The 12,416-nt window shown below is 36.2% G+C and overlaps 1 protein-coding gene across 2 annotated transcripts in view; it reads left to right on the top strand.

Annotated features, from left to right (window-relative positions):
• The first annotated feature begins 466 nt into the window (after positions 1 to 466).
• col18a1b (collagen type XVIII alpha 1 chain b) overlaps positions 467 to 12,416 on the top strand; it is a 156,789-nt gene continuing 144,839 nt past the window's right edge. For both annotated transcript variants that reach the window (XM_073870889.1, XM_073870888.1), the window contains exon 1: positions 467 to 861. In XM_073870889.1, the coding sequence (XP_073726990.1) occupies positions 555 to 861 (307 nt within the window). In that variant the 5' untranslated portion in view covers positions 467 to 554. The remainder of the gene's footprint in view (positions 862 to 12,416) is intronic.

The following is a 12,416-nucleotide window of genomic DNA, read 5'->3' as shown; positions in this document are numbered from 1 at the left end:
CAGAAGCAGAGAATATGATGGAATGAATGGTGGATAGTGGAACTGAAAATTGTCTTTGCAACAAAACTCCTCTAGTTGTTCATGTTCTTCCTTTGAAAAGATGAGGAAGTTCACTATCAAAAATAACAATCTTTCTATATGTTATGGCCCCAAGACAGCCAAGCAGACAACAGATGTGCTGTAGATCTGTAGTGTACAATGAATCTCCCAATATTAGTTGACTAGATTCTCATCTCTTAGGCCCTTCATTCACTAATATATCATCTTTTGCGATTCAACTCGATATATTATTTCCTATTATTTTCTGCCCAGTGTTCTTTATCGTTCTTTATGTTAATGTTTTGAAGGCACTCAAATTGTGTCCACCTTACATTAGTAAGAACACGCCTCTCTCTCTCTCTCTCTCTCTCTCTCTCTCTCTCTCTCTCTCTCTCTCTCTCTCTCTTGCTCTGTGTTAGTCTCTGCCTTAATCAGTTAGAGGAAAGGGGAGCTAATATTGAATGGTATTGTTCGATTGGCTGCTTTTGCAAATTACTTATGAAAGCATGTTTTAAATGACACACAACGGAAATATTAGTGTATATGCAAAGATGAGGATCAGACAGGGTTTGTACCTCCTGTTGATTCTGAATGTGGCACCTTTCAATGGCTGGTTGTGGAATAGTCCAGCTGTGACAGAAGCTCTAGAAGTGCTTGAAGAATATTCTGGCAGTGACGAAACCAGTAAGGACAACAACATTTCTGCCAGCAACATCCAGGATTTTGTTCAGAACTGGGACCAGAACCTAGCTGTGAATTGGAATAAAGCTGGCACAGCGAGGACACCAGACATCTCTGAGAAGCTTGGCCATTTCAAAACGGGTAATGATAAGTCTTTATCTGAGGGAGTAGAACATGAAATAGATATCAAAGGTTCCAGTGCCAGTGAGTCAGGGTCTGGGCACACTTTGAATTTGGCTCAGAAAGGCAAAGCAACAGCAACCGCCCTTACAGGGACGTGGGTCACTGAGAGTAGAATTAGCACAATTAGCACCCCTGCTAAACTTAAGGATTCCAGTAACTGCTTACCAAGAGGTTCTGACTGGCCTTTCTGTTTATCTCGGGGTGCAGTCACATTTTCTGTACCTAATTTTTTTAACCACACCCGGGCAGAGGATGTGGGTGCTGTATTGAATGAATGGGGTTGGCTCCTGCGTTCAGGCTGCCATCATGGTTTGGAATGGTTTTTTTGCGTACTGTTGGCACCAAAATGCCAACAGCCCTTTGAAAAACCTGGGATAGCCCTGCTGCCCTGCAGGACTTTTTGTGAGGTGCTGCTGGACAGCTGCTGGACAGTCCTACAGGAGAGGGGCCTGCCTGTGGCCTGTCACACTCTCCCCGAGGGTTCAGATCCCAGTGAGCCATGCTTTACCATTAGTAACCACAAAGGTAAATTTGGATGCATTATAAATTTGTGCCACTTGTTTTGTTGGTATGTGTTGTTTGTTGCTGTGCCTTCTATAAGCACAGGTCACTTCATCACAGCTAGGCATACTGTTGCTCTGCTCTGCTGCTCAGACCAGGGCTCAGACCAAACACATAGCAGCAAGCAGATACTTTCCATCAGAGAGTTTACTCATAAATCACTGATGTAACATTTGCGTTTGCATGCATAACTCAGTGTGAACTCATCAAAATTATATACATGCATAAATACTAATTATACCATAATTCTAAAAACATTTTCATCCTCCGGCTTCAATTTAGACTTCTGCTTTGAACCTGTATAGCTTCAATGTAGGCATTCTTATTACCTTTTAAATGGTTATGTGTTCGGTACTGTATGTTGTATTTTTTTATTTTTATCAAGTAGATTTTAGTTGTGTTTATTCACCTCTCTAACTGATAAGCAAATGACCAGAAAAGTGCACATGCTATATTTTTTTTCATTTTTTTTCAATTCAATTTTATTTATATAGCGCTTTTCACAATTGGTAATTGTTTCAAAGCAGCTTTAGATTAATAGAAACAGGAGAAACACAGAAAAATCGATAGTCAATATAAGTAGCAAAAAACAGCAGTTAAGATTAAACTGACCAAGCAAGCGTAGTAATATGTAAGGTATAGAATGGGGTGTTAGGCCAAAGTCGGCTGACTCCCAGGGGTGACAAAACCCATAGGAGAACAACCCAGTGGGAAAAGTTCTAGGAGGGAAAAAAACCCTTGGAAGATATATATATATACATCATGTAAACGGAAAAGGAGATTAGACAGGTTCAGCCGGTGGTCGTTTGGCAGGCATCACGCTTGAAGGACGGCCAGTAGATCAGTGACGTGTTGACCTTCATGGCAGCCAGAACTGGGTTTGATAGTCTCATGTGGGATCGAGGACGAGACAAGAAAGAGAGACAAAATACTATTAGCGTAGGGGCCATTCAAATGTTATGCAAGTGTCACACAGTGACATATATATTTTATTTTTATCTGTTAAAAACCTGTTCTACATGTACAGTTTGAGTGTTCTTTGGTGCTTTTCACAGTTTCAGCATGTTTTATATATATTTTCTGTTATTTTATCGTGGCGAGTCAGTTGTCATGTTTTTCTGTAAAGCATGGGATACATTTAGTCAATAACTTTAATTGGTTGAAAAATATATCTCATTTGCATATTAATAATATCAGTTTAATTTGGCTGGATAAATAGAGCTTAGACATCCACGTATGAATGTCTATAAACTAACAGTTTATTTCCTACATATTCAATTCAATTCAAATGTTTTTCTTAATCATTCTGTATTAATATATAATTTCATAATGTATACAAATACGTACAAATAAAGCAGCTAAATTCACATATTTTTATTCTAATCTTTAGTATTAGTTGTTTTTAAACATTATATTATTTACATTTCTCTTCCAGTTGCTATGAACGGTTTTATTGGTTTTACCAATAGTATTGCACATCAGCTCATCATGCTTTCTTGATATGTTGACATTACACTTGAGTTTATAAACTCTGGGTGTTAGTGGCATAAAATAAGACATGTATGGCTGTCGCAGTGAATAAATTTTTCTTTTTGATTTTGCGTGGCTCACATTTTTCCACCTTCATTTTTCCTGATTGTAGTGCCAAGTAAATATTGCTACTATTGGTATTATTATGTACCATATATTTAAAAACTACAATATATGCCATATATTGTAGTTTTTAAATTACAAATACCGTTTTAAAACAAATCATTTTTTTCTTTCTTTCTTTCTTTCTTTCTTTCTTTCTTTCTTTCTTTCTTTCTTTATTCTTCACACCATTCTAGCATCTATATATGGTGAGAACCGGTTAATCCATACAAATTGATAAATACACATGTTAGGGGAGGGGCAATATAGTATCTCCAATTCACCTAACTTGCATGTTTGTGGCCTGTGGGAGGAAATCAGAGTACCCAGATTAAACCCACACACTGCAAAAAAATGATTTTCAAGAAAAAAATTCTTAGTATTTTTGTCTTGTTTTCTGTAAAAATATCTAAAAATTCTTAAATTAAGATGTTTTTTCTTGATGAGCAAAACAACCAAAGAAAATAAGTCTAGTTTTTAGACCAAAAATATCAAATTTAAGTGATTTTGTGCATAAAGCAAACAAAAAAATCTGCCAATGGGGTAAGCAAATTTTTCTTGAATTTTTCTTGAATTTAGTGTGTAAGAAGAATGTTCAAGATTTTTTTTGCTTACCCCACTGGCAGATTTTTTTGCTTGTTTTATGCACAAAATCACTTAAATTTGATATTTTTGGTCTAAAAACTAGATTTACTTTCTGGGGTCATTTTGCTCATCAAGAAATAGCATCTTAATTTAAGAATTTTTAGATATTTTTACTGAAAACAAGACAAAAATACTAAGAATTTTTTTTCTTGAAATCATTGTTTTTGCAGTGTAGTCTAGATTTTTTCCGTGGTTTCAGTTTTATTTTACATGAACAGGTGGCAGATCCAGCAGGATTGTGTTTGAGAGGCTTGAGTTGGAATGCAGGAGCAAGTGCCAGCTATATTCCCTAAATCCCATGTGTGTGCGTTCCCTTACGAAAGGAAAATATATTTACCAATATATTACTTGAAATATATTGTAATATATTGCAATATATTATTTTACTTTCCATTTTCCAATATATTATACATTGGCAATACATGGAATAATATATTGAAGAATATATATATTCTATATATGTGTAATATATTGCAGTATATTGCAAAATATACAAATTATTGCCACTTTCAATATATTGTACATGGATAAAATATATGTGTTTATATATTTAAAAATATATGCAATATTATATTTATAAATATCTGCAATATTGTATTTTGATTTATATGCGAAAATGTATTAACAATATATGTAGAGATATAGTTTCACGTATATGTTTACTATATGGTAGAATATATTTCAAATATATGTAAAATTATATGGAAATATACATGAAATATATGTAGATATGTGTTCGATATATTGTGGAATACATTTTTAATATATGTAAAATAAGATGGGAAATATATGTGCATATATGGGAATATGTATTAAAAATATATGTACAGATATAGTGTCACATGTATGTTTACTATATGGTAGAATATATTTCAAATATATGTACAACTATATGGAAATATATATGTAGATATGTGTTCGATATCTTGTGGAATACATTTTACATATATGTAAAATTAGATGGAAATATATGTACATATTTATTGTAAATGTATGCACAATATGTGTACATATATGAGAACATGCACATACAATGTATGAATATATACGGGATATATACAGTATATGTACATGAAACATCTAAAATATATAAATACTTAAATATGCAACCTGCAATATACAAACATTTACACCACATATTAACACAGACTGATGGGTAATCTATCAAAAGCCACCTTTATTTTCTTTTAATCAGGCACAGATACTAAATCCAATTTGAGGTACAGAGCTCTATAGGCCCATTAAAACCACAAGAGGTTTTGCATATGGTCAGTCAAAGGAAATGTGATTGGCTTTACATTACATTACATAAATGTGTTGCATTGCATTTACATAAATTACATTTTAAAAGAGTGCCATTAAACAAAAAATATACAAAATATAAATTAAAGCAACTTAAATTACCAATGTACATTTCAAAATTTCAGCAGTGCCATTATACAATATAAAGACAATATCAATAAAGACAATATCAATAAACAAAATGCACAGACAATAATGAACAAATAAATAATAAACAAACTTTCAAGAAGTTTTGGGAACCGTGAAAAAGCAAAAAAAAAATATATAAAATTGCCAAAAGAACAGTCCATTATCCTGGTTAGGAGACCACCTTGGAACTTCACTGATGTAAACCACTTAAATACCAGTGCTTTTGCTCTTCACCTGGTGTCTTAATGCCATTAGCTCGCAGATTCTACTGTTGATTGATTTTCTGACATCAGCTTCCTTGGCCTAATAGGAAACTGTTTTAAAACAGCATCTGTGGAGCAGAACAACAAGTTATTCACAAAAATCTCTCAGAGATGCAATAAAAACTGAAAAGCACCAGCTCTGAAAACTATATACCTTTTAAAACTTGAAGTTTCCTTGGAGCCTGCTGACATCAGCCTTCTTCTTCTTGAGTTTTACTGGCAGTTGGCAAACAACTTTTAGTGGCATTACCGCCACCTACTGATTAGGAGTGTGGGTCAGGATCATATATATATATAGTGCCCTTTTTGTTCTTGATTGCAATATATTTTGTATCATATATAAATGTATGTTTCATGCATATATTGCAATATATCAAAGCATATAAAGACAAACTATTACATGTAAAAAATACAGTGCCCTTTCTGTTCTTGATTGCAATATATTTTGTCTCATAAATACATGTATGGTCTATGCATATATTGCAATATATCAAAGCATATAAAGACAAACTATTACATGTAAAAAATATAGTGCCCTTTTTGTTTTTGATTGCAATATATTTTGTATCATATATACATCTATGTTTCATGCATATATTTCAATATATTGGAAAATATAAATATTAAATCCCATATATGGGAATATGTTGCCTAATATATTACATGATATTTTCCAATATACTGCAATATATTTTTGTTTCGTAAGGGTTTTGAAACATGGTGCACTTGAAAAAATTACTTTCTTACTTAGTATTTTTGTCTTGTTTTCAGTAAAAATATCTAAAAATTCTTACATTAAGATGTATTTTTGATGAGCAAAATGACCTAGGAAAATAAGTCTAGTTTTTAGACAAAAATTATAACATTTAAGCAAATTTGTGCAGATTTTTTGCTTGTTGTAAGCACTAATTTACTTAAAGTTTATATCTTTAGTCTACAAACTAGACTTATTTTCATACACTGCAAAAAAACTTGTTTGTCTTGTTTTCTTGAAAATCCATTTTTGCAGTGTAGATAATTTAACATATCAAGAAAATACATCTTAATTTAAGAATTTTAGATATTTTTACCGAAAACAATACAAAAATACGAGAAAGTAAGAAAGTCATTTTTTTCAGTGTGACAGCTAAACACTGGAATGAAATGAATGGTGGCTGAGTGGGTGAGTTATTGGACAGCCGTGGCAAATGGGGATTATGGTGTAGTGTGGAAAAGTTGCTGATATGCCACTGCTGTGGAAGCATGACCCTGAAATTGGACATCCTGTTCCCACAGTCAGATGCGCTCGCCCAGTTCAGCCCAAATTAGCCTGCTGAATTTTGTTTAAAATGCTTCTTTTAAGGACATCAAAAAGTCTGGATGCTTACTTATGTTCTTAACTGTTCATTGCTAATACGACCAGAGAGATTACTTGTGGACAGTGCATTTGCATGGCTAGATCAAGCTGTTTGTATATGCCATTTTTCATTGCTAACAGAATTATGTCAACAGAATTATGTCAGACTGCTTGGAACACAATACTGGTCATAGGGTATACACCTGAACTGGTAATATTGACAATGACAAAATGACAATGAACAAAGACCAATGACCTCTTCTGAGTTTTACAGTGTGTTAAATAGTGCCTTATTTTTAGCAGCCCCTACCTTTGTTCACTCTGTCCTGCCACAAGGCTCAGCAGCCATATTTGTAAAATTGCTCGAAACTACTTCTCAAAACTAACTGTTTTTGCTATGTCTGTAACCTTTAATTTTGGTTACAAACACAAAGACAGTTATTGTTGGTCAAACACAGTACCTTTGTTTCCTCAGTTAATGAAACAAAATTAGAACATCATACAACGATCACACGGTTATAACCAAGGTCACACTTACAGCATCCAGGCCCAGCTGTGGAAAAACACACTCATGTGCAAGCAACACAGAGACAACTCAATTAATTTAAAAATTAAACATATAACACAGTAAAAGTATACCATATGAAACCTATCAATCTTAAATATTCAATATGGATTAATTAAATTAAATAATAATCATTAATATGATGTATGTGTGTCAAATATAATGTTTAGAATGTTTAGAAACTAGCTTTAGAACTTTCATACATCGTTTATATTATAATTTAGAACATTCCAACTGGTATTTAATGTGGCCCATCTTGTGCCGCCCAGTTGAAACAATTCTAGAACCGCCCTGGCCTGCAAGTGCATTACAACACAACGTGGAAATAGGCGATCATCGGTATATGTAGATTTAGCTGTTTCTGTCCTGATCTGTCTTCCTGTCTGTTTCCCTCTGTTTTTCTTGTCATCGCCCTCTGAACTCTATTTCCCACAATCCCCTTCACTCCTGTAGTGATTTTGATACGGGCACCAGTTAATTTAATATGTCATATATAGGGCACTAGAGGTGAGTTTCACCTAGAGTGTGCATACATGTGTGTCAGATGACCCCTCCCTCCTTAACTCGGGGCACCAGCTAAAGAATTTTACCTTAAAGGATAATTCCGGTATTCAACACTTTGAGTCTCATTTCTGGTTTGTTTTGGATGAACTACAGTGATGGACACAGAAATTTTGACAATGGGTCGTGTCTTGAGTTTTTGACTCGTTTGGAGGCGTCTCTTGACTGCTTTAGAGTGGAGGTCAGTGGCCATGCACAAACATGTCATTGGAACAACACTTGACGTTCATTTTCAAAACTGTGCCACTCACCGAGTGGTCCGTGGTGTTCGTTGATGACCAAAAACAAGGTGTGTAGCGAAAAACAGTTTCTGTCGTGTTTTATTTGGCATTTTGTAAAATTCCATTGACTTCTCTTGGAAGACTGTTTGCTAGCTGATATATCACTCCGCCGCCGGGAAACAGAAAAGGGTCTGTTTGTTTTTACATGTGGTTGTAGTTTTTTCGCTCGGTTTCTCGCAGAAGAAATTTTTCCCATATTTGTAGGGCTGGACCAGAATATTCGAATATTTGTTCCGTGGGTTGACATTCGATTTTCAGTTTTGAGATTCGAATATATATATAAATATTTTACAGCGTTAATGCAGAGCTTTTGCCAAGCAGGAAGTGCGCTTCACGCTCCCGCTCTATAAGTGGCGCAGAGAGACCAACATCCATAGCCAACAGCCACCAAACGGCACCAGTGTGGAAGAGATCGCCTTGAACGTAAAGCGCGCTTCCTGCTTTGGCATTTACGCTAATAGTGTTGTAAATAACGTTCAGTTTCTTGCAAAAACTGATTGATTTGCTTCACAAGATGTCAATATGTCACACGGAGTTATGGGGGATTACTGTTGTATTGGATATATATGCTTTAGCTCTTAAAGTGTGCGGATCGGTTGACTTGCATGACGGAGCACCGGGGTTTCTGCAAAATATCTTCTTTATTGTTCTGCCGATGAAAAAAACATTGGATGGTGTAACTGTTATAAATAAACTTGATTTTGAAAGTATGCTACCGTTTTATTGCAGTTTGTTGGACTACGTTCATTCATGCTTCAGACTCAAATATAGAGCGGAAGTATATACGCGGCTGTGAGGTATCTGAAAAAATAGTTCCACTATAGCAAATAACACGGATTGAAATCATACATTGCACCAATATATTTGTTTTTAATCATCAACGAACACCACGAACCACTCGGTGAGTAGTACAGTTTTGAAAATGAACGTTAAGTGTTGTTTTAATGACATGTTTGTGCATGGCCATTGACTTCCATTCTGAAGCAGTCAAGAGACGCTTCTAAATGAGTCGAAAAGTCAAGACTCGACCCATTGTCAAAATTTCTGTGTCCATCACTGTAGTTCATCCAAAACAAACCAGAAATGAGACTCAAAGTGTTAAGTACCGGAATTATCCTTTAACAATAAGAATGATCTGAATACATCATTTAACAAATAAGAAAATATGTAAATTGAAGGGAGTCATCTAATTTATCTTGTGAAATTCTGGCCAACTTGTAGAGCATCTGATTACCAACACAAGAAAGACAGTTGTAATAAAATGGGGTTTATTTGACTAAATATGCAAGGTGAATAACTACTGTGTATGCAAATAAATCATATAGAAATTAATATAAATGAAAATAAAAATAAGAAAAACAAAAAAGTAATATTGGAAATTAATTGAATAAACACAAGCTATAATGAACAGAGCGGGCAACTGCACTGCTGTTGGATGTGGTTGTCAAAGAAGATTATTAGGTAGTAGGCCTCTTAAAGGGAAACACCTATCATTTCTGCAGGGTGGCAATGTTCAACTATGCTACAATCAACTAGTGCCAAAGTCTCTAAAAGATGTTTAGAGGTAAAAACAAATTATATTTACGTTTCACATGGTCGGATGATCAGTCTAGCGTTGGGGACAACCTCATTCGTGTTACAAACAATGGGAAGAGTGCAAGCTTTTTCTCCTGTTATCCAAGAGGTTAACAGTTGCACAAGAAAGGATGTTTTTAAGTCTAAGCCATGCAATTTGTTTAGTCCTTTGCAGCAACTTTGTGTTGAAGAGCTATAAAGTTTGGATAAAGATGAAAGTTTGGAGGTTGTACTCTCAAGAGTTTGACCTCAGTCATGCTGTTGTCTTTTTCCTCGTCAGGTTAGAAAACTTAGAACAAATGCGTGTCTGCTGGTTGAGTATCTTTATCTCTTTCTGGTGGGGTCAAGATTGTAATTCAGCCCCCTCCATCTGGCTCCATCCAGCAATGTGATTGTGGTCACCATAAGAAATGGCCGTGTCACATGATCCACCACCCTCCTTCCATGTGGAACTTATTTGCATGGTATAAAAGTACATTTTGAAGAAAAATGTCCTTAATGCTTTACCTATGCATTATTTCCTATTCAATCCACTTTCAAAATATTCTTGGCAGCGTGCTGAATTCATAAGGACCAAACATGGTACTACCCAATAGAATTCTCACATTAGCATACAGTCATGTGTTAGTAATTGAGTTTACACAGGTTGTGATGCAGGTTGTTACTTTAACCCACACACCCAAAATGACCAGTTTATGATTTTATTGTCCAATTTAAGTTCTTATTGTTTAAACGTGGACAGCTTTAGTCTCCGTTGTTTCAACTATTGCTGATACATGACCAGAGAAGATTTTATTGCCCTCTAGCTTTTGGCCTTAAGATGAAAGCATATGGAATTTGTGTGATAGGGCAATTCTAGCTTGGCATTTCTCCTGGCATCCTTATCTGCTAGTCCTGAGCATGTGTTTGTGTTAGCCCATCACTGCCCAATCAGAATTGAGCAACTTTTCTCTACCATGACAGTGAAATGGGGTGCCACCAAAAACTACCCCTTTGGGAAGTCCTTTGTTCTCATGATCCCTGGAGTGTCCTTAGGCCTTTTGTTCACTACACTCCATCCCCTGAGCTGTGATTGTTATCATCTTCACCTGACAGTCATCATGCTCATCTCTTCATTGTCTAATTACCCTGCTGTTTCCTTTGTCCTTGTCAATTTTTGTCTTTGTACTGTATATATTGTGTTGGTGTATGTAGTTTATTGTATATCGAGATCATCTTATTAATCAAAAGTTACATGTTTGTTTATATCATCGTCCTCATATTCATCCTCCACCAACAACCGTGACAGAAGAACGGACCGAAAGGATATGGATTCTTCGGAGGACTACCTGTTATTCCATTTTCAACAAAAAGGACATCATCTGGAGGAATATGTTACTGAATTTATGGATTTGACTCATTTGGTGAGCTGGGATGATGCCATGCTGAACCCATGCTTTCGGATGGGGCTGGATGATAATTTATTTATGTTGATTTCTCCCAGTCTATGCAGTTTATCCCTTATTGGTTTTCTAAATTATGTCGGCCAATTGAATGGCTCTAATTTTAAGGTTGATATTGTTATAGAGGATAAATTTAGCTATCATCCAGTCCCATCCCGAAACCAGTGCAGTGCTCCAGCTCACCCCAAAATTGTTCCGGGTCCTTCACCTCACCTGATCGTCATGGGTCCCGTGCTTGCTCACCTGATTGTCATGAGTCTGGAGCTCACTCACCTAATCTTCGCGAGTCTGCCGCTCACTTTCTTCATTCTCAAGAGATGCGTTTTCGCTCTCCAAGTCTCTGTGAGGTGTGTGCTCACTCTCCAAGTCTCTGTGAGGTGCAGGCTCTTCGCAGCCCTTCGTTTGAGAAACGGCCAACAAGAAATCCTGGCCGTCATCAGCAACAAAGCAGCTGTTATGAAGTTATTATTTTTTCTATTCTTTTATAGATAAAGGCTATACAAGTAATATATTAAAGTGTTTTTAAATCTAATTGTGATTATGTTAATTAAAAAATAATTCATATTAAACCTTATGCATATTTTTATTACACATATCCGGTACGCGCTTAAAAAAGCACGGGGTAATGATCATAGGTTAATATTACATTTTGCAGGCAGCCAACAAAAGATGCGTTTTCGCTCTCCAAGTCTCTGTGAGGTGTGTGCTCATTCTTCAAGTCTCTGTGAGGTGCGGGCTCGCTCTCCAAGTCTATACAAAGTGTGCGCTCGCTCTCCAAGTCTCTGTGAGGTGCGCGTTTTTTCTCCTCATCCTCATGAGGTGCATGCTCGCTCTCCTGGCTCCCAAGAGGTGCACGCTCTTTTTCCTCACTCCAGGGAAGAGTCTCAACTCTTCCATGAACTCTGCCCAGAGCCCCTACACTTCCCTGAAATCTACCCAGAGCCTCCACTCATCCCTAACATCTGCCCTGAGTCTAAATATCTCATTGAACTTTGTTCTCTCTACCCCCAAGCTATGTCTCATACCCCTATTCCAGCCCCGTCTCAGACATACCCTCCTGAACTCAGCCCAGTGCCTGCTGGCGTTCCTGAACTCAGCCCATTGCCCGATGGCATCCCTGAATTCAGCCCAGTGCCTGCTGTCTTTCCTGAACTCAATGGTGGCCCCACCCCCATTCTAAGTAGGGGGAAAATACATTTCCTAGTCTTTGCCAATCTCACA

This window comes from Misgurnus anguillicaudatus, chromosome 8, assembly GCF_027580225.2.
Source record: "Misgurnus anguillicaudatus chromosome 8, ASM2758022v2, whole genome shotgun sequence".
Taxonomy (NCBI): Eukaryota; Metazoa; Chordata; class Actinopteri; order Cypriniformes; family Cobitidae; genus Misgurnus; species Misgurnus anguillicaudatus.
This window is presented reverse-complemented; position numbering and strand designations above follow the sequence as displayed.